Source organism: Mustelus asterias, unplaced genomic scaffold (assembly GCF_964213995.1).
Source record: "Mustelus asterias unplaced genomic scaffold, sMusAst1.hap1.1 HAP1_SCAFFOLD_280, whole genome shotgun sequence".
NCBI lineage: Eukaryota > Metazoa > Chordata > Chondrichthyes > Carcharhiniformes > Triakidae > Mustelus > Mustelus asterias.
Genome location: NW_027590245.1, coordinates 129,058 through 152,500, shown reverse-complemented (window position 1 = coordinate 152,500; position 23,443 = coordinate 129,058). Strand labels below are relative to the sequence as shown.

The following is a 23,443-nucleotide window of genomic DNA, read 5'->3' as shown; positions in this document are numbered from 1 at the left end:
CCCGTTTGATTGGCACCCCATCCACAAACACCCACTCCCTCCACCCACCGACGCTCAGTAGCAGCAGTGTGTACCATCTACAAGATGCACTGCAGCAATTCACCAAAGAGCGTTCGGCAGCACCTTCCAAACCCACGATCGCTTCCATCCAGAAGGACAAGGACAGCAGACACATGGGGAACACCACTACCTACAAGTTCCTCCTCTGAGCCCCACTCACCATCCCGACTTGGAAATATATCGGCCATTCCTTCACAGTGGCTGGGTCAAAATCCCAGAATTCCCTCCCTAATGGCATTGTGGGTCAACCCACAGAACATGGACTGCAGCGATTCAAGATGGCGGCTCACCACCCCTTCTCAAGGGGCAACGAGGGATGGGCAATAAATGCTGGCCTAGCCGGTGACGCCCGTGTCCCACAAATGAATAAAAAAAACATCCTAACCTAACCTTTCCCGAGAGCCGCTTGTTGCACCCCCCCCAGTCCCTCAACAGATGTTCTGTTCCCCAGTCCCTCAACAGATGTTCTGTTCCTCAGTCCCTCAACAGATGTTCTGTTCCCCAGTCCCTCAACAGATGTTCTGTTCCCCAGTCCCTCAACAGATGTTCTGTTCCCCAGTCCCTCAACAGATGTTCTGTTCCCCAGTCCCTCAACAGATGTTCTGTTCCCCAGTCCCTCAACAGATGTTCTGTTCCCCAGTCCCTCAACAGATGTTCTGTTCCCCAGTCCCTCAACAGATGTTCTGTTCCCCAGTCCCTCAACAGATGTTCTGTTCCCCTGCAAGTCAGCTGATCAAGCATTCGAGTCCCCGACTCCATGGACCCAGGGCCGACCCTCAGGGTGCCAGCGCTGAGGCACTGACAGGGGGTCTTGTCTATTGAGTAAATGTCAGGCCGAATGCCACTCTCTCTCTCTCTCTCTCTCTCTTTCTCTGTGACCAATGTTGAAGTTGAAAGTTTGTTAGTGTCACAAGTAGTCTTACATTAACACTGCAATTAAGTTACTGTGAAAATCCCCTAGTCACCACACTCCAGCACCTGTTAGGGTATACTAGAACATAGAACGTAGAAAAGCTACAGCACAAACAGGCCCTTCGGCCCACAAGTTGTGCCGAACATGTCCCTACCTACTAGGCTTACCTATAACCCTCTATCTTACTAACTTCCATGAACCTATCCAAAAGTCTCTTAAAAGACCCTATCGAATCCGCCTCCACCACCACTACCGGCAGCCGATTCCACGCACCCACCACCCTCTGAGTGAAAAACCTACCCCTAACATCTCCTCTGTACCTACTCCCCAGCACCCTAAACCTGTGACCTCTTAGAAATCATAGAAACCCTACAGTGCAGAAGGAGGCCATTCGGCCCATCGAGTCTGCACCGACCACAATCCCACCCAGGCCCTATCCCCTCATATTTTTACCCGCTAATCCCTCTAACCTACGCATCCCAGGACTCTAAGGGGCAATTTTTAACCTGGCCAATCAACCTAACCCGCACATCTTTGGACTGTGGGAGGAAACCGGAGCACCCGGAGGAAACCCACGCAGACATGAGGAGAATGTGCAAACTCCACACAGACAGTGACCCAAGCCGGGAATCGAACCCGGGACCCTGGAGCTGTGAAGCAGCAGTGCTAACCACTGTGCTACCGTGCTACCGTGCCTCTTGTGGCAACCATTTCAGCCCTGGGTAAAAGCCTCTGAGAATCCACTCTATCAATACCCCTCAACATCTTATACACCTCTATCAGGTCACCTCTCATCCTTCACCTCTCCAAGGAGAAAAGACCTAGCTCTCTCGACCTATCCTCATAAGGCATGCCACCTAATCCAGGCAACATCCTTGTAAATCTCCTCTGCACCCTTTCTATGGCTTCTACATCCTTTCTGTAATGAGGCGACCAGAACTGGACACAGTACTCCAGGTGGGGTCTGACCAGGGTCCTATACAGCTGCAGCATTATCTCCCGATTTCTAAACTCAATTCCTCTATTGATGAAGACCAGTATTCCATACGCCTTCTTAACCACAGCCTCCACCTGCGACGCTGCTTTGAGCGTCCTATGAACCCGGACCCCAAGATCCTTCTGATCTTCCACACTGCCAAGCGTCTTACCCTTAATATTATATTCGTTCATCCTATTCAACCTGCCAAAATGAACCACCACACACTTATCTGGGTTGAAGTCCATCTGCCACTTCTCCGCCCAGTCTTGCATCTTATCTATGTCTTGTTGCAACTGCTGACATCCCTCTACACTATCCACAACACTTCCAACCTTTGTGTCATCAGCAAACTTGCCAACCCATCCTTCCACTTCCTGCTGCTTCACAGCTCCAGGGTCCCGGGTTCGATTCCCGGCTCGGGTCACTGTCTGTGTGGAGTTTGCACATTCTCCTCGTGTCTGCGTGGGTTTCCTCCGGGTGCTCCGGTTTCCTCCCACAGTCCAAAGATGTGCGGGTTAGGTTGATTGGCCAGGTTAAAAATTGTCCCTTAGAGTCCTGGGATGCATAGGTTAGAGGGATTAGCGGGTAAAATATGTGGGGGGAGGGCCTGGGTGGGATTGTGGTCGGTGCAGACTCGATGGGCCGAATGGCCTCCTTCTGCACTGTAGGGTTTCTAATCTTCTAATCTTCTAATCATCCAGGTCATTTATAAAAATCACAAAGAGCAAGGGTCCCAGAACAGATCCCTGGGGCACTCCACTCGTGACCGACCTCCATGCTGAAAAAGACCCATCTACAACCACTCTTTGCCTTCTCTGGGCAAGCCAGTTCTGAATCCACAAGGCAATGGCCCCTTGTATCCCATGCTCCTTCACTTTCTCAATAAGCCTTGCATGGGGCACCTTATCAAACGCCTTGCTGAAATCCATATAAACTACATCTACCGCTCTTCCCTCATCTATGTGTCTAGTTACATCTTCAAAAAATTCAATTAGGCTCGTAAGGCATGATCTGCCTTGGACAAAGCCGTGCTGGCTATTTCTGATCATACTATTCCTCTCCAGATGTTCATAAATCCTGCCTCTCAGGATCTTCTCCATCAACTTACCAAGCACTGAGGTTAGACTCACCGGTCTATAATTTCCCGGGCTATCTCTTCTCCCTTTCTTGAATAATGGAACCACATCCGCAATCCTCCGGAACCTCTCCCGTCTCCATTGATGACGCAAAGATCATCGCCAGAGGCTCAGCAATCTCTTCCCTCGCCTCACACAGTAACCTGGGGTACATCCCATCTGGTCCCGGCGATTTATCTAACTTGATGCTTTTCAAAAGCCTCAACACATCCTCTTTCCTAATGTCCACACGCTCAATCTTCTCAGTCCTCCGCAAGTCTGCACTGCAATCACCAAGATCCCTTTCCACGGTGAATACTGAAGCAAAGAATTCATTGAGTACCTCTGCTATTTCTACCGGTTCTATACAGACTTTCCCACTGTCACATTTGGTAGGTCCTACTCCTTCAGATCTTATCTTCTTGCTCTTAACATACTTGTAGAATGCCTTGGGGGTTTTCCTTTATCCTGTCTGCCAAGGCCTTCTCATGACCCCTTCTTGCTCTTCTAATTTCCCTCTTAAGTTCCTTCCTACTAGTCATATACTCTTCTAGATTTCTAACATTACCTAGCTCCCTGAACTTTTTGTAGGCTTTTCTTTTCTTCTTGACTAAGTTCGTTACAGCTTTCGTGCACCATGGTTCCTGTAACCTACCATAACTCCCCTGTCTCATTGGAACGTTGCTGTGCAGAGCTCCAGACAACTTTTCCTTGAAAATTTGCCACATTTCTTCTGTACATTTCCCTCAGAAAACGTCCTTTCAATTTATGCCTCTAATTTCCTGCCTAATAGCCTCATAATTGCCCTTACTCCAAATAAACACTTTCCTAGCTTGACTGATCCTATCTCTCTCCAATGCTAATGTAAAGGAGATAGAGTTATGATCACTATCCCCAAAATGCTCTCCCACTGAGAGATCTGACACCTGCCAAGGTTCATTCCCGAATACCAAATTAAGTACAGCTTCTCTTGTAGGTCTATCCACATACTGTGTCAGGAAGCCCTCCTGAACACACCTAACAAACTCCTCCCCATCCAAACCCCTTACCCCAGGGATATTCCAATCGATATTTGGGAAATTAAAATCTCCCATCACGACCATATCCACAGATCTCTAAAGGTTGCCACTCAAGTGGATAGAGCTGTGAAGAAGGCCTATAGTGTGTTGGCTTTTATTAACAGGGGGTTGGAGTTTAAGAGCCGTGGGGTTATGCTGCAACTGTACAGGACCTTGGTGAGACCACATTTGGAATATTGTGTGCAGTTCTGGTCACCTCACTATAAGAAGGATGTGGAAGCGCTGGAAAGAGTGCAGAGGAGATTTACCAGGATGCTGCTTGGTTTGGGGGGTAGGTCTTATGAGGAAAGGTTGAGGGAGCTAGGGCTGTTCTCTCTGGAGCGGAGGAGGCTGAGGGGAGACTTAATAGAGGTTTATAAAATGATGAAGGGGATAGATAGAGTGAACGTTCAAAGACTATTTCCTCAGGTGGATGGAGCTATTACAAGGGGGCATAACTATAGGGTTCGTGGTGGGAGATACAGGAAGGATATCAGAGGTAGGTTCTTTACGCAGAGAGTGGTTGGGGTGTGGAATGGACTGCCTGCAGTGATAGTGGAGTCAGACACTTTAGGAACATTTAAGCGGTTATTGGATAGGCACATGGAGCACACCAGGATGATAGGGAGTGGGGTAGCTTGATCTTGGTTTCAGATAAAGCTCGGCACAACATCGTGGGCCGAAGGGCCTGTTCTGTGCTGTACTGTTCTATGACCACTCACACAGACACGGGGAGAGAACATGCAAACTCCACCCAGAAAGTCACCCGAGTCTGGAATCGAACCCATGACTGCTGTGAGGCAGCAGTGCTAATCACTGTACTCGCCCCTAATTGTTCTCACCGTGCTCTTTATGAGATCCTACTGTGCGCCCTACTGGCCCACTAAGGGCTGTTTGCAGGGGGTCGCGAAGGGGAGGGTGAGCTGTGAGTGTAATGGCAACAGGGAACAGGGCAAAGAAGGGGCAGGGGGGTTTATCCCAGCATGCTCCACTGTAGCCAAGGCCCTCTATTGAAAGAGGGAGAGAGAGAGAGAGAGAGACAGAATGGTCTGATTCTTTCCCCTCTGTTCTCCAGGTGCTTCTCCTTTGGAATCGGCCAAGGGGCCTCGACTGAACTCATCAAAGGCATTGCCAAGGCCGCCTCGGGAAGCTCCGAGTTCATCACTGGGAAAGACAGGATGCAGGCAAAGGTACCTGAATCTCGGATGGCGACTGGAGTTGTGGGGGTCGGGGGGCGGGGGGGGAGGGGGGCCCAAACATGAACAGTGACTTGTGGGGGTGGGGTGCAGGAGTGAATATCATCGAATCCCTACAGTGCAGAAGGAGGCCATTCAGCCCATCGAGTCTGCACCGACAACAGTTCCACCCAGGCCTTATCCCCGTAACCTCATGTATTTACCCGAGCTAGTCCCCCTGACATCAAGGAGCAATTTAGCACGGCCAATCCACCTAACCTGCACATCTTTGGACACTAAGGGACAATTTAGCACGGCCAATCCACCTAACCCGCACATCTTTGGACACTAAGGGACAATTTAGCAGGGCCAATCCCCCTAACCTGCACATCTTTGGACACTAAGGGGCAATTTAGCATGGCCAATCCACCTAACCTGCACATCATTAGACACTAAGGGGCAATTTAGCATGGCCAATCCACCTAGCCCACTCGCCATCCTGACTGGGGAATATACCGGCCGTTCCTTCACTGGGGCTGGGGTCCAAATCCCGGAACTCCCTCCCTAACGGCACTGTGGGTGTTACCCACACCACACGGGGACTGCAGCGGGTTCGAGAAGGGGCGGCTCACCCACCACCTTCTCAAGGGGCAACTAGGGACGGAAAGGAAGGCGACGGCCAAATGATATTACAGCTGGACTATTAATCTAGAAACTCAGCTAACGTTCTGGGGGACCCGGGTTCGAATCCCGTCACAGTAGATGGTGGAATTTGAATTCAATAAAAAATATCTGGAATTAAGAATCTACTGATGACGGTGAAACCGTTGTCGGAAAAACCCATCTGGTTCACTAATGTCCTTTAGGGAAGGAAATCTGCCGTCCTTACCCGGTCTGGCCTACATGTGACTCCAGAGCCACACAGCAATGTGTTTGACTCTCAACTGCCCTCCAAGGGGCAACTAGGGATGGGCAACAAATGCTGGGCCCAGCCAGCGATGCCCATGTCCCTTAAAATCAAAGAAATTCCCTAAATTGGAGACATTGGCATGAGTGAGTTCTTGCTGTGTGCAAATCGATTGTTCACATTTGGTGTCTCGCCACGGTAACAAGAAGGCCTCCATTAACTGTCAAGCATTATGGGATATCCGAAAGATGGTGTTGAAATAACAGCTTTCCTTTTCTGTCGCCCTCTCTGTCTCTCCCTCTGTCTCTGTGTCTCTCTCTCTCTCTGATTCTGTCGCTCTCTCTGTCTCTGTCTCTCTCTCTCTGATTCTGTCGCTCTCTCTGTCTCTGTCTCGCCCTCTGTGTCTCTCGCCCGCTGTGTCTCTCGCCCTCTGTGTCTCTCGCCCTCTGTGTCTCTCGCCCTCTCTGTGTCTCTCGCCCTCTGTGTCTCTCGCCCTCTGTGTCTCTCGCCCTCTCTGTGTCTCTCGCCCTCTCTGTGTCTCTCGCCCTCTCTGTGTCTCTCGCCCTCTCTGTGTCTCTCGCCCTCTCTGTGTCTCTCGCCCTCTCTGTGTCTCTCTGGCCCCCTCTGTCTCTCTGGCCCCCTCTGTCTCTCTGGCCCCCTCTGTCTCTCTGGCCCCCTCTGTGTCTCTCTGGCCCCCTCTGTCTCTCTGGCCCCCTCTGTGTCTCTCTGGCCCCCTCTGTGTCTCTCTGGCCCCCTCTGTGTCTCTCTGGCCCCCTCTGTGTCTCTCTGGCCCCCTCTGTGTCTCTCTGGCCCCCTCTGTGTCTCTCTGGCCCCCTCTGTCTCTCCCGCCCTCTCTGTTGTAGGTGTTACAGAGTTTGAAGTTTGCCCTTCAGCCTGCGGTGACAGGACTGAGCATCAGCTGGGAGCTGCCCCCGGGACTGGAAGCTGTCTTGTTGTCCCAGCCCCCCACTGTAATCTTCAGCGAGCAGCGTGCCATCATCTACGCCCAGCTGAAGGGGAAGGTGGGAGCCACAGGATCATGGCGGAGGGGTCGGGTGTGGGTGGGAGGAGGGGGCAGAGGGAGGAGGGTTCCCCACAGGCCTTCTCCCAGGAAGCCGGGGTCACCCCGGTGTATGACTGAAGTGGGTGGGGGGGACACTCGGGGGGGTGTGGGGAAGTAGAGGGAAGGGTGGGGGGTCTGTCGCAACTCCTCAATGAAAATTAAGCCCCACGTTATCTCAGAGATTGGCCTCAACATGAAGGATGTCCTTTTTAAACAAGGAGGCTCACCCTCAGGGACCCTTTTAAAGAGGGAGGCTCACCCTCAGGGACCCTTTTAAAGAGGGAGTCTCTCTGTCAGGGACTCCTTTTAAAGAGGGAGTTCTCTGTCAGGGACTCCTTTTAAAGAGGGAGTCTCTCTGTCAGGGACTCCTTTTAAAGAGGGAGTCTCTCCGTCAGGGACTCCTTTTAAAGAGGGAGTCTCTCCCTCAGGGACCCCTTTTAAAGAGGGAGTCTCTCCATCCGGGACCCCTTTTAAAGAGGGAGTCTCTCCCTCAGGGACCCCCTTTAGAGAGGGAGTCTCTCTCTCAGGGACCCCTTTTAAAGAGGGAGTCTCTCCATCAGGGACCCCTTTTAAAGAGAGAGTCTCTCCGTCAGGGACCCCTTTTAAAGAGGGAGTCTCTCCCCATGAGGTCCCATGAGATCTCAAACCTGGGGGATGCTTGGGCTAAACATGCAGGGGCTGAGGGGGTTTTGGGGTGGGATTACTGATAGGCTTGGATAGAGTGGGCGTGGGGAAGATGTTTTAATTAGCCGGAGAGACTCGGATCCGAGGGCACAGCCTCAGAGTAAAGGGACGACTCTTTAGGATCGAGATGAGAAGGAATTTCTTCAGCCGGAGGGTGGTGAATCTGTGGAACTCATTGCCACCGAGGGCTGGGGAGGCCGGGTCACTGAGTGTCTTTAAGACATGTATTTAAGAGTGTATTTAAGGAGATCTCATAGAGACTCATAAAATTCTAACCGGACTAGACAGGGTAGATGCAGGGAGGATGTTCCCGATGGTGGGGGTGTCCAGAACCAGGGGGTCACAGTCTGAGGATTCGGGGTAGACCATTTAGGACGGAGATGAGGAGACATTTCTTCACCCAAAGAGTGGTGAGTCTGTGGAATTCATTCCCACAGGAAGGAGTTGATGCCAAAACATTGAATGTATTCAAGAGGCGGCTGGATACAGCACTTGGGGCGAATGGGATCAAAGGTTATGGGGGGAAAGCAGGATTAGGCTACTGAGTTGGACAATCAACCGTGATCGTGATGAATGGCAGAGCAGGATCGAAGGGCCGAATGGCCTCCTCCTGCTCCTATCTGCTATGTTTCTACGTTTCTTAGACAGAGATAGATAGTTTCTTGATCAGTAAGGGGGATCAAAGGTTATGGGTGAAAAGGCGGGAGAGTGGGGTTGGGAAACATATCAGCCGTGATCGAATGGCGGACCAGACTCGATGGGCCGAATGGCCCAATTCTGCTCCTATATCTTATGGTCTTGAGGAATGAAGGAGCTCTGGGCTTCCTTATCTGGGAATGCAGGGGGTTATGGAGATTACTGGGTAGGAGTGCAGTGTCTATGAGGTTTCCTGGTCTGGGAAGGTGGGTTATTTCCTGGTCTGGGAACTCCCGGGCTGCAGTAAATTGTAATGTGCATTGCCTTGCCCTATGAATTCTGTCTCTTTGCTTCTCTCAGGTGGACTCCACTCTGGAGGCTGAGATGACCCTGAAGTATTCACTGAAGGAGCAAACGGTGCAAAATAGCATCAAGTTCAGTCTTCAGCCCAACAAGACTGAGAGGTAAGCAGGCCCCAACTCATCAGCCCTCATACCCAACAAACCGTCACCAATTCAGAGCCCATGGCCAACTCAACACTGTCTGTACACAACACACGGTCACCAATTCACACATTCCCAACTCCACACTGACTGTACACAACACACTGTCACCAATTCACACATTCCCAACTCCACACTGACTGTACACAACACACTGTCACCAATTCACACATTCCCAACTCAACACCGACTGTACACAACACACTGTCACCAATTCACACATTCCCAACTCAACACCGACTGTACACAACACACTGTCACCAATTCACACATTCCCAACTCCACACTGACTGTACACAACACACTGTCACCAATTCACACATTCCCAACTCCACACCGACTGTACACAACACACGGTCACCAATTCACACATTCCCAACTCAACACCGACTGTACACAACACACTGTCACCAATTCACACATTCCCAACTCAACACCGACTGTACACAACACACGGTCACCAATTCACACATTCCCAACTCAACACCGACTGTACACAACACACGGTCACCAATTCACACATTCCCAACTCAACACCGACTGTACACAACACACGGTCACCAATTCACACATTCCCAACTCCACACCGACTGTACACAACACACGGTCACCAATTCACACATTCCCAACTCAACACCGACTGTACACAACACACGGTCACCAATTCACACATTCCCAACTCAACACCGACTGTACACAACACACGGTCACCAATTCACACATTCCCAACTCCACACCGACTGTACACAACACACGGTCACCAATTCACACATTCCCAACTCAACACCGACTGTACACAACACACTGTCACCAATTCACACATTCCCAACTCCACACTGACTGTACACAACACACTGTCACCAATTCACATATTCCCAACTCCACACCGACTGTACACAACACACTGTCACCAATTCACACATTCCCAACTCAACACCGACTGTACACAACACACTGTCACCAATTCACACATTCCCAACTCAACACCGACTGTACACAACACACTGTCACCAATTCACACATTCCCAACTCAACACCGACTGTACACAGCACGTAACACACAGTCACCAAATCAGAGACTTCCCAACTCAACACCGACTGTCTACAACACACTGTACACAGTGCTGCCATGAACTGTACACTTAACTTTAACATTTGATCTCTCAAAGTGCAGCACCTCACACTTGCCCGGATTAAACTCCATCGGCCATTTCTCCGCCCATATCTGCATCTGATCTATATCCCGCTGTATCCTTTGTCAACCTTCTACACTATCCACAATCTATTTTTGTATCGTCTACAAACCCACCCATCCACGTTTTCATCCAAGTCATTAATATATGGCACAAGCATCAGAGGTTTAAGTTTAAGTTTCTTTATTAGTGTCATGAGTAGGCTTACATTAACACTGCAATGAAGTTACTGTGAAAATTCCCTCGTCGCCACACTCCGGCGCCTGTTCGGGTTACACTGAGGGAGAATTTAGCACGGCCCAATGCACCCTAACCAGCACGTATTTCAGACTGTGGGAGGAAACCAGAGCACCCGGAGGAAACCCATGCAGACACGGGGAGAATGTGCAAACTCCACACAGACAGTGACCCGAGCCGGGAATCGAACCCGGGTCCCTGGAGCTGTGAGGCAGCAGTGCTGACCGCTGTGCTTCTGTGCTGTCCAAGGTCCAAGTATGGATCCCTGCGGTTCATCACCAGTCACGAACATCCAGCCAGAAAAGCACTCTTCCACTATCTGACTTCTATGGGCAAGCCAATTCTGAATCCAAGCAGCCAAGTCACTGCGGATCCTTTTGCATCTTAATCTTCTGGATGAGCCCGCCATGAGGGACCTTGTCGAAAGCCTTACTAAAATCCATGTACACAACATCCACTGATCTACCCTGATCGATCACCTGCCCTTTCCCCTGCAACCGTGCCCCGGTTTACTCCCAAGGTTGTGTAGGTTAGGCGGATTGGCCATGTTAAATTGTCCCTTGGTATCCAAAGATGCGTAGGTTGGGCGGATTGGCCATGCTAAATTGGCCCTAGTATTAGGGGGATTAGTGGAGTAAATGGAGTGGGGTTACGGGGATAGGGCCTGGGCCAGATTGTGGTCAGTACAGACTCGATGGGCCGAATGGCCTCCTTAGTGTAGGGATTCTATGATTCTATAACCTTTGGTTTCCTTACTGATCAAAAATCTATCTTCAATCTACCCAAGGACTCCGCCCCCACAGCTCTCTGTGGCAAGGAGTCCCAAAGACTCACAACACCCAGAGAACAAATCCCTCCCCAACTCAGTCTTAAATTGGCACCTGAGACTATGCTCTCTGGTCCTCGACTCTCCCATGAGGGGGAAACATCTTCTCAGCATTTCCCCTGTCAAGCCTGACAGGGGAAACTGGAAGTCCCCTGAAATCTGGAAGTGGGCTGCTAAGGAGTTCATAGAATTCATAGAAACCCTACAGTGCAGAAGGAGGCCATTCGGCCCATCGAGTCTGCACCGACCACAATCCCACCCAGGCCCTACCCCCACATAGTTACCCGCTAATCCCTCTAACCTACGCATCTTAGGATTCTAAGGGGCAATTTTGTTTTTAACCTGGCCAATCAACCTAACCCGCACATCTTTGGACTGTGGGAGGAAACCGGAGCATCCGGAGGAAACCCACGCAGACACGAGGAGAATGTGCAAACTCCACACAGACAGTGACCCGAGCCGGGAATCGAACCCAGGACCCTGGAGCTGTGAAGCAGCAGTGCTAACCACTGCGCTACCGTGCCGCCCTGGGTCTGGGAAGGGTTTTTTAAGCGCGTGAAGTATAAAAGGTAGGCTGCAGTATACAGCGGGCAGCGTCGGGAGCGGGCAGGGGAGTGAGAGGGAAGCAGAGTGTGAGCTGTAAGGGCTTTGGCTCACAGGGCTTGGGCAGAAAGGGCGAGCAGGGGTGAGTTTAAATTCATTTCTGCACTTTCTACCTGGTACTGGCAAGGTATCTAGAGGGGATGGGTGTGCAGGCAGTGCTATGTTCCTCTTGCACTATGTTTGAGGTGAGGGACGACGACAGTGTCCCTGCTGATTACACCTGTGGGAAGTGCACCCATCTGCAGCTCCTCCAAAACCGTGCTAGGGAACTGGAGCTGGAGTTGGATGAACTTAGGATCATTAGGGACGCAGAGGTGGCCATAGACAGAAGCTTTAGGGATACAGTTACTCCGAGGAATGAAAACAGATGGGTGACGGTGAGAGGGGCTGGGAGGAAGCAGTCCGTGCAGGGATCCCCGGTGGTCGTTCCCCTTAGCAACAAGTATTCCACTTTGGATACGGTTGAGGGGGACGACATACCAGTGGTGAGCCGCAGTGAGAGGATCTCCAGCACTGTGTCCGTCTCTGTGGCTCGGGAGGGTAAGGGGGACAGCGGGAGGGCAATAGTTATTGGGGACTCGTTAGTTAGAGGGATGGATAGGAGGTTCTGTGGCAGCAAAAGAGACTCACGGATGGTATGTTGCCTACCGGATGCCAAGGTCCGTGACGTCTCGGATCGTGTTTTCCAGATTCTGAAGGGGGAGGGGAAACAGTCACAAGTCGTGGTACACATTGGTACCAATGACATAGGTAAGTGAAGGGACGGGGATTTAAAGCAGGAATTTCTGGAGCTGGGCTGGAAGCTGAGAGCCAAGACGAAACATGTGGTCATCTCTGGTACGTTGCCGGTGCCACGTGATAGCGAGTTGAGGAACAGGGAGAGAGTGCAGTTAAACATGTGGTTGCAGGGATGGTGTAGGAGGGAGGGTTTCCGATACGTGGATAATTGGAACACATTCTGGGGAAGGTGGGACCTGTACAAACAGGATGGGGTGCACCTGAACCAGAGGGGCACCAATATCCTAGGAGGGAAATTTGTTACGGCTCTTCAGGGGGGTTTAAACTAATTTGTCAGGGGAGTGGGAAAAGGAGTTGTAGTCCAGAAGTCAGTGAGGGTGGTGAGGTATTGGGGAAGGTATCAGGGTCAAGGGTGGGTACCGGTAGACAGGAAGGTGGGTTGAAGTGTGTCTACTTCAATGCAAGGAGCATCCGGAACAAGGTAGATGAACTTGGGGCGTGGATTGGTACTTGGGACTACGATGTTGTGGCCATTATGGAGACGTGGGTAGAACAAGGACAGGAATGGTTGTTGGACGTTCTGGGGTATAGATGTTTCAGTAAGTGTAGGGAAGCTGGTAAAAGAGGTGGAGGGGTGGCACTGTTAATCAAGGATAGTTTAACGGCTGCGGAAAGGCACTTCGAGGGGGATCTGCACACTGAGGTAATATGGGCTGAGGTTAGAAATAGGAAAGGAGCGGTCACGTTGTTGGGAGTTTACTATAGGCCCCCAAATAGTAATAGAGATGTGGAGGAAGAAATTGCTAAGCAGATTATGGATATGTGTGGGGGTCACAGGGTAGTTGTCATGGGGGACTTTAACTTTCCAAATATTGATTGGAGCCTTTGTAGGTCAAATAGTTCGGATGGGGCAGTTTTTGTGCAGTGTGTGCAGGAGGGTTTCCTGACACAATACGTGGATAGGCCGACAAGAGGTGAGGCCACATTGGATTTGGTACTGGGAAATGAACCGGGCCAACTATTAGATTTGGTTGTGGGAGAGCACTTTGGAGATAGTGACCACAATTCAGTGTCTTTTGTTATTGCAATGGAGAGGGAGAGGGCCGTACGGCAGGGCAAGGTTTACAATTGGGGGAGAGGTAATTATGATGCGATTAGGCAAGAATTAGGGGGCATAAGTTGGGAACAGAAACTGTCAGAGAAAGGAACTGATGAAAAGTGGAACTTTTTCAAGGAACAAATACTGGATGTCCTTGATAGGTATGTCCCTGTCAGGCAGGGAGGAAATGGCCGAGTGAGGGAACCATGGTTCACGAAAGAGGTGGACTGTCTTGTGAAAAGGAAGAGGGAAGCTTATGTAGGGATGAGGAAACAAGGTTCAGATGGCTCGATTGAGGGTTACAAGTTAGCAAGGAACGAGCTGAAAAAGGGGCTTAGGAGAGCTAGGAGGGGGCATGAGAAGTCCTTGGCGGGTCGGATCAAGGAAAACCCCAAGGCTTTTTACTCTTATGTGAGGAATAAAAGAATGACCAGGGTGAGGTTAGGGCCGGTCAAGGACAGTAGTGGGAACTTGTGTATGGAGTCAGTAGAGATAGGCGAGGTGATGAATGAATACTTTTCGTCAGTGTTCACCAAGGAGAGGAGCATGTTTTTGAGGAAGAGAAGGTGTTACAGGCTAATAGGCTGGAGGAAATAGATGTTCATGGGAGGATGTCCTGGCAGTTTTGAATAAACTGAAGGTCGATAAGTCCCCTAGGCCTGATGAAATGTATCCTAGGTTTCTTTGGGAGGCAAGGGATGAGATTGCAGAGCCTTTGGCTTTGATCTTTGGGTCCTCGCTGTCCACGGGGATGGTGCCAGAGGACTGGAGAGTGGCGAATGTTGTTCCTCTGTTTAAGAAAGGGAATAGAAATGACCCTGGTAATTATAGACCGGTTAGTCTTACTTCGGTGGTTGGTAAATTGATGGAAAAGGTCCTTAGAGATGGGATTTACGACCATTTAGAAAGATGCGGATTAATCCGGGATAGTCAGCACGGATTCGTGAAGGGCAAGTCGTGCCTCACAAATTTGATAGAATTTTTTGAGGAGGTAACTAAGTGTGTTGAAGGTAGGGCAGTTGATGTAATATACATGGATTTTAGTAAGGCGTTTGATAAGGTCCCCCATGGTCGGCTTATGATGAAAGTGAGGAGGTGTGGGATAGAGGGAAAGTTGGCCGATTGGATAGGTAACTGGCTGTCTGATCGAAGACAGAGGGTGGTGGTGGATGGAAAATTTTCGGATTGAAGGCAGGTTGCTAGCGGAGTGCCGCAGGGATCAATGCTTGGTCCTCTGCTCTTTGTGATTTTTATTAATGACTTGGAGGAGGGGGCTGAAGGGCGGATCAGTAAATTTGCTGATGACACCAAGATTGGTGGAGTAGTGGATGAGGTGGAGGGGTGTTGTAGGCTGCAAAGAGACATAGATAGGATGCAAAGCTGGGCTGAAAAATGGCAAATGGAGTTTAACCCTGATAAATGTGAGGTGATTCATTTTGGTAGGACTAATTTAAATGTGGATTACAGGGTCAAAGGTAGGGTTCTGAAGACTGTGGAGGAACAGAGAGATCTTGGGGTTCATATCCACAGATCTCTAAAGGTTGCCACTCAAGTGGATAGAGCTGTGAAGAAGGCCTATAGTGTGTTAGCTTTTATTAACAGGGGGTTGGAGTTTAAGAGCCGTGGGGTTATGCTGCAACTGTACAGGACCTTGGTGAGACCACATTTGGAATATTGTGTGCAGTTCTGGTCACCTCACTATAAGAAGGATGTGGAAGCGCTGGAAAGAGTGCAGAGGAGATTTACCAGGATGCTGCCTGGTTTGGGGGGTAGGTCTTATGAGGAAAGGTTGAGGGAGCTAGGGCTGTTCTCTCTGGAGCGGAGGAGGCTGAGGGGAGACTTAATAGAGTTTTATAAAATGATGAAGGGGATAGATAGAGTGAACGTTCAAAGACTATTTCCTCGGGCGGATGGAGCTATTACAAGGGGGCATAACTATAGGGTTCATGATGGGAGACACAGGAAGGATATCAGAGGTAGGTTCTTTACGCAGAGAGTGGTTGGGGTGTGGAATGGACTGCCTGCAGTGATAGTGGAGTCAGACACTTTAGGAACATTTAAGCGGTTATTGGATAGGCACATGGAGCACACCAGGATGATAGGGAGTGGGATAGCTTGATCTTGGTTTCAGACAAAGCTCGGCACAACATGGTGGGCCGAAGGGCCTGTTCTGTGCTGTACTGTTCTATGTTCCTAGCCCCTGAAGGATCTGATATGTTTCAATGAGATCACCCCTCATTCTTCTAACCACTTCTGCACCCTCCCCAAAGCCTCCACATCCTTCCTGTAATGTGGTGACCAGAATTGAATGCAATACTCTTTTAAATGCGGCCTAACAAAAGTTTTATAAAGTTGCAACGTGACATCCTGACTCTTGTACTCAATGCCCCAACCGACCAATAAAGGGAAGCGTGCCGTACTGGGGTTCGAATCCCACCCCTGCTCTTGGTGGAATCCGAATTAATTTTTAAAAAATCAGGAATTAAGAATCTACTGATGACGGTGAAACCATTGTCGGAAAAACCCATCTGGTTCACTAATGTCCTTTAGGGAAGGAAATCTGCCGTCCTTACCCGGTCTGGCCGACATGTGACTCCAGAGCCACAGCGATGTGGTTGACTCTCAGCTACCCTCCAAGGGCAACTAGGGATGGGCAATAAATGCTGTGCCCAGCCAGTGATGCTCACGTCATAGAATTCCTACAGTGCAGAAGGAGGCCATTTGGCCCATCAAGTCCGCACTGACCTAAATCCTATCTGGGCCCTATACACATAACCCCATCTATTTACCCTGCTAAACCCCTGACTCTCTGAGAGCATTACTCGGTTACCCTGCTAACCTACACATCTTGAGACACTAAGGGACAATTTAGCATGGCCAATCCACCTAACCTACACATCTTTGGACACTAAGGGACAATTTAGCATGGCCAATCCACCTAACCTGCACATCTTTGGACACTAAGGGTCAATTTAGCACGGCCAATCCACCTAACCTGCACATCTTTGGACACTAAGGGACAATTTAGCATGGCCAATCCACCTAACCTACACATCTTTGGACACTAAGGGACAATTTAGCATGGCCAATCCACCTAACCTGCACATCTTTGGACACTAAGGGTCAATTTAGCACGGCCAATCCACCTAACCTGCACATCTTTGGACACTAAGGGACAATTTAGCACGGCCAATCCACCTAACCTGCACATCTTTGGACACTAAGGGACAATTTAGCACGGCCAATCCACCTAACCTGCACATCTTTGGACACGAAGGGCCCGATTCTACCATTTTGATTCTAAGTGCTGAATCTGGATGCTATTCTGATCCGATTTGGAAAACTGCTCTCAGGCGCCCCCGTACGCACTCAGCATGAAAAAAAAAACCGCGAGTCTGAATCGCGCTGTGGGCGGGGCTTATCGCACCCGAAACGCTGCTGCTGCGATCGGAGTTTTGAACTGCATGTGTGCAGTGAGAAAAATAATTGAAAAAACACGCCCCTGTCACTTTGCTCCCGGGCCGTGAAAAGTAGGAGCGATGGCCCCCCCAGACATCGCCCCGCCCCCACAACATTACTGTCCCCCCCTTATAGAAACATAGAAAACTACAGCACAAAACAGGCCCTTCGGCCCCACAAGTTGTGCCGAACATATCCCTACCTTCTAGACCTACCTATAACCCTCCATCCTATTAAGTCCCATGTACTCATCCAGGAGTCTCTTAAAAGACCCTATTGAGTTCGCCTCCACCACCACTGACGGCAGCCGATTCCACTCGCCCACCACCCTCTGTGTGAAAAACTTCCCCCTAACATTTCCCCTGTACCTACCCCCCAGCACCTTAAACCTGTGTCCTCTCGTAGCAGACATTTCCACCCTGGGAAAAAGCCTCTGAGAGTCCACCCGATCTATGCCTCTCAACATCTTATATACCTTGATGATAGATACCTATATCAAGGGGCGGCACGGTAGCACAGTGGTTGGCACTGCTGCTTCACAGCTCCAGGGTCCCGGGTTCGATTCCTGGCTCGGGTCACTGTCTGTGTGGAGTTTGCACATTCTCCTCGTGTCTGCGTGGGTTTCCTCCGGGTGCTCCGGTTTCCTCCCACAGTCCAAAGATGTGCGGGTTAGGTTGATTGGCCAGGTTAAAAATTGCCCCTTAGAGTTCTGAGATGTGTAGGTTAGCAGGTAAATATGTGGGGGTAGGGCCTGGGTGGGATTGTGGTCGGTGCAGACTCGATGGGCCGAATGGCCTCCTTCTGCACTGTAAGGTTTCTATGATTCTATGATACCTCTATTAGGTCTCCTCTCATCCTACGTCTCTCCAAGGAGAAAAGACCGAGCTCCCTCAGCCTACCCTCATAAGGCATGCCACTCAATCCAGGCAACATCCTTGTAAATCTCCTCTGCACCCTTTCAATCTTTTCCACATCCTTCCTATAGTGAGGCGACCAGAACTGAGCACAGTACTCCAAGTGGGGTCTGACGAGGGTCTTATATAGCTGCATTATTATCCCTGGACTCCTAAACTCAATCCCTCGATTGATAAAGGCCAGCACACCATACGCCTTCTTAACCGTCTCCTCCACCTGCGGGGCCGATTTTAAAATTGATGACAGGAAAGCTGTGGCAGGTGAGAACCTAGAAACTATCATTATCACGAAAGAGGTAGTGTTGGGCAAGTTAATGGGGCTAAAGGTAGACAAGTCTCCTGGTCCTGATGGAATGCATCCCAGGGTACTAAAAGAGATGGCGGGAGTGTTTAGAAAAGGAGGTAGACAAAAGGCAGGTATCTATAGGCCGGTTAGCTTAACTTCTGCAGTAGGGAAAATGCTTGAATCTATCATCAAGGAAAATATAGCGAGACATCTGGATATAAATTGTCCCATTGGTAAGACGCAGCATGGGTTCATGAAGGGAAGGTCATGTTTGACTAATTTGGTGGAATTCTTTGAGAACATTACATGTGCAGTGGACAATGGGGAACCTGTGGATGTGGTGTATCTGGATTTCCAGAAGGCATTTGACAAGGTGCCGCACCAAAGACTGCTACATAAGATAAAGGTGCACCGTGTTACGGGTAATGTATTAGCATGGGTAACAGAAAGCAAAGAGTGGGAGTAAATGGGTGTTTTTCTGGTTAGCGATCAGTGACTAGTGGTGTGCCTCAGGGATCAGCGTTGGGACCACAATTGTTTACGATTTACATAAATGATTTGGAGTTGGGGACCAAGTGTAGTATGTCAAAATGACACTAAAATGGGTGGAAGAGCAACGTGTGCAGAGGATGCTGAAAGTCTGAAAAGGGATATAGATAGTCTGAGTGGGCGGGGGTCTGGCAGATGGAGTTCAATGTTGGTAAATGTGAGGTCATCCATTTTGGTAGGAATAACAGCAAAATGGGCTATTATTTAAATGGTAAAAAATTCCTGTACTGTGCTGTACTGTTCTATGTTCTATCTATAAGGTTCATGGTGGGAGATATAGGAGGGATGTCCGAGGTAGGTTCTTTACGCAGAGAGCGGTTGGGGTGTGGAATGGACTGCCTGCTGTGATAGTGGAGTCAGACACTTTAGGAACTTTCAAGCGGTTATTGGATAGGCACATGGAGCACACCAGGATGATAGGGAGTGGGATAGCTTGATCTTGGTTTCGGACAAAGCTCGGCACAACATCGAGGGCCGAAGGGCCTGTACTGTGCTGTACTGTTCTATGTTCTATGTAATTGCAGCATGCTGCTGTGCAGAGGGACCTGGGTGTCCTTGTGCAGGAATCTCAAGGAGTTGGTTTGCAGGTGCAGCAGGTAATTAAGAAGGCAAATGGAATTTTGTCCTTCATTGCGAGAGAGATGGAGTTTAAAAACAGCGAGGTTATGTTGCAGCTGTATAAGGTGCTGGTGAGGCCACACCTAGAGTACTGTGTACAGTTTTGGTCTCCTTGCTTGAGAAAGGATATACTGGCACTGGAGGGGGTGCAGAGGAGATTCACCAGGTTGATTCTGGAGTTGAGAGAGTTGGCTTATGAGGAGAGACTGAGTAGACTGGGGCTATACTCATTGGAATTCAGAAGAATGAGGGGAGATCTTTTAGAAACATACAAGATTATGAAGGGAATAGATAGGATAGAATCAGGGAAGTTGTTTCCACTGGCAGGTGAAACAAGAACTAGGGGACATGGCCTCAAAATAAGGGGAAGCAGATTTAGGACTGAGTTGAGGAGGAACTTCTTCACACAAAGGGTTGTGAATCTGTGGAATTCCCTGCCCAGTGAAGCAGTTGAGGCCTCATTGAATGTTTTTAAGGCAAGGATAGATACATTTTTGAACAGTGAAGGAATTAAGGGTTATGGTGAGCGGAGCTGAGTCCATAAAAAGATCATCCATGATCTTATTGAATGGCGGAGCAGGCTCGAGGGGCCGGACAGCTACTCCTGCTCCTAGTTCTTATGTTCTTATCCACCCCCTTTCTCCCCCCCCCCAACCAGAGATCCATCTGGCCTCCCTTTCCCCCCCTCCCCCCCCCACCAGAGAATGATTGGGCCTCCCTCCTCCCCCCACCCCCGCCAACCAGAGATACATCTGACCCGCCTCCTTCCTTCCACCCCCGCCCACCCCTCGCCGTCCCCCCCACCAAGCAGAGAATGATCGGACCTCCCTCTGCCCCGCCACACCAGAGAATGATTGGGCCTCCCTCCCCCCTTCCCCCGACTCCAGAGAATGTTCGGGCCTCCCTCCTCCTCCCCCCACCACCAGAGAATGATGTGCCCCCCCACCGCCCACCACCACCGATCTGAGTCAGAGAGCCGTTGGAAGCTCTGAACTTACCTCTTCACTACCTGGAGTGCCAGAAACAGACCTTTGCCGATCATGTCTGTTTTGTGCCAAATCTGGACAGGCGAATGCGATGGTAAAGGGGGAAGTGCTGGTAAAGTTGGGCGCGCAGCCCATTAATTCAATTTAAACGCATGCAAATGTATTTAAATCGCCGTTGTGCCCATTTCGGGTGCGGTTCGGAGTGCGGCCATTTTCGGGCCTTGGTAAAGTGGCCATCTGCGTGGACGCAGGCACGGATCGCGCTAATCGCCTCACGCCCAACTTTACCAAGTTTTGGCGCCTGAAAACGGGAGTGACGCAATGGTAACATCGGGCCCAAAGAGTCAATTTAGCATGGCCAATCCACCGAAGCTGCACATCTTTGGGACTGTGGGAGGAAAATGGAGCACCCAGAGAAAAGACACGCAGAATGTGGAGACTCCGCACAGACAGTGACCCGAGGCCGGGAATTGAACCCGGGTCCTGGCGCTGTGAGGCAGCAGTGCTAATCGCACTGGGACACCGTGCCGCCCAATGACCCACGAATGAATCAATTAAAAAAAAGTCTTGTATGAGCCTATCTACTTGCACAGCCACGTTTCAGGGAGCGATGGACTTGAAACCCTCCCAAGATCCCTTTGTACATCAATGCTCTGTACGTCAAATCTGTACATCAACGCTCTGTACATCAACGCTCTGTACATCAACGCTCTGTACATCAGCGCTCTGTACGTCAGTGCTCTGTACGTCAGTGCTCTGTACGTCAATGCTCTGTACGTCAGTGCTCTGTACGTCAGTGCTCTGTACGTCAATGCTCTGTACGTCAGTGCTCTGTACGTCAATGCTCTGTACGTCAGCGCTCTGTGCTTCAGTGCTCTGTACGTCAGTGCTCTGTACGTCAATGCTCTGTACGTCAGTGCTCTGTACGTCAGCGCTCTGTACGTCAGCGCTCTGTACGTCAGCGCTCTGTACGTCAGTGCTCTGTACGTCAGTGCTCTGTACGTCAATGCTCTGTACGTCAGTGCTCTGTACGTCAATGCTCTGTACGTCAATGCTGTGTACGTCAGTGCTCTGTACGTCAGTGCTCTGTACGTCAGCGCTCTGTACGTCAGCGCTCTGTGCATCAGTGCTCTGTACGTCAATGCTCTGTACATCAATGCTCTGTACGTCAGTGCTCTGTACGTCAATGCTCTGTACGTCAGCGCTCTGTACGTCAGTGCTCTGTACGTCAATGCTCTGTACGTCAGTGCTCTGTACGTCAATGCTCTGTACGTCAGCGCTCTGTACATCAGCGCTCTGTACGTCAGTGCTCTGTACGTCAATGCTCTGTACGTCAGCGCTCTGTACGTCAATGCTCTGTACGTCAATGCTCTGTACGTCAGTGCTCTGTACGTCAATGCTCTGTACATCAGCGCTCTGTACGTGAGTGCTCTGCACGTCAGTGCTCTGTACGTCAGTGCTCTGTACGTCAGTGCTCTGTACGTCAGCGCTCTGTACGTCAGCGCTCTGTACGTGACCGCTCTGTATGTCAGTGCTCTGTACGTCAATGCTCTGTACGTCAGCGCTCTGTACGTCAATGCTCTGTACGTCAGCGCTCTGTACGTCAGCGCTCTGTACGTGACCGCTCTGTACGTCAGTGCTCTGTACGTCAATGCTCTGTACGTCAGCGCTCTGTACGTCAATGCTCTGTACGTCAGCGCTCTGTACGTCAGCGCTCTGTACGTGACCGCTCTGTACGTCAGTGCTCTGTACATCAATGCTCTGTACATCAACGCTCTGTACGTCAGTGCTCTGTACGTCAATGCTCTGTACGTCAGTGCTCTGTACGTCAGTGCTCTGTACGTCAGCGCTCTGTACGTGACCGCTCTGTACGTCAGTGCTCTGTACGTCAGTGCTCTGTACGTCAATGCTCTGTACGTCAATGCTCTGTACGTCAGTGCTCTGTACGTCAGCGCTCTGTACGTCAATGCTCTGTACGTCAATGCTCTGTACGTCAGTGCTCTGTACGTCAATGCTCTGTACATCAGCTCTCTGTACGTGAGTGCTCTGCACATCAGTGCTCTGTACGTCAGTGCTCTGTACGTCAGTGCTCTGTACGTCAGCGCTCTGTACGTCAGCGCTCTGTACGTGACCGCTCTGTACGTCAATGCTCTGTACGTCAGCGCTCTGTACGTCAATGCTCTGTACGTCAGCGCTCTGTACGTCAGCGCTCTGTACGTGACCGCTCTGTACGTCAGTGCTCTGTACATCAATGCTCTGTACATCAACGCTCTGTACGTCAGTGCTCTGTACGTCAATGCTCTGTACGTCAGTGCTCTGTACGTCAGCGCTCTGTACGTCAGCGCTCTGTACGTGACCGCTCTGTACGTCAGTGCTCTGTACGTCAGTGCTCTGTACGTCAATGCTCTGTACGTGACCGCTCTGTACGTCAGTGCTCTGTACGTCAATGCTCTGTACGTCAGCGCTCTGTACGTCAGCGCTCTGTACGTCAGCGCTCTGTACGTCAGCGCTCTGTACGTCAGTGCTCTGTACGTCAATGCTCTGTACGTCAGCGCTCTGTACGTCAGCGCTCTGTACGTGACCGCTCTGTACGTCAGTGCTCTGTACGTCAGCGCTCTGTAGGTCAGTGCTCTGTACGTCAGTGCTCTGTACGTCAGCGCTCTGTACGTCAGCGCTCTGTACGTCAGTGCTCTGTACGTCAGTGCTCTGTACGTCAGCGCTCTGTACGTGACCGCTCTGTACGTCAGTGCTCTGTACGTCAGCGCTCTGTACGTGACTGCTCTGTACGTCAGTGCTCTGTACGTCAGCGCTCTGTACGTGACCGCTCTGTACGTCAGTGCTC

At 50.4% G+C, this 23,443-nt stretch overlaps 1 protein-coding gene across 2 annotated transcripts in view; it reads left to right on the top strand.

Moving 5' to 3' along the window:
- LOC144486056 (von Willebrand factor A domain-containing protein 5A-like) overlaps nt 1-23,443 on the top strand; it is a 235,819-nt gene that overhangs the window by 83,319 nt on the left and 129,057 nt on the right. For both annotated transcript variants that reach the window (XM_078204158.1, XM_078204159.1), the window contains exons 11-13: nt 5,201-5,315; nt 7,071-7,229; nt 8,951-9,054. In XM_078204158.1, the coding sequence (XP_078060284.1) occupies nt 5,201-5,315; nt 7,071-7,229; nt 8,951-9,054 (378 nt within the window). The remainder of the gene's footprint in view (nt 1-5,200; nt 5,316-7,070; nt 7,230-8,950; nt 9,055-23,443) is intronic.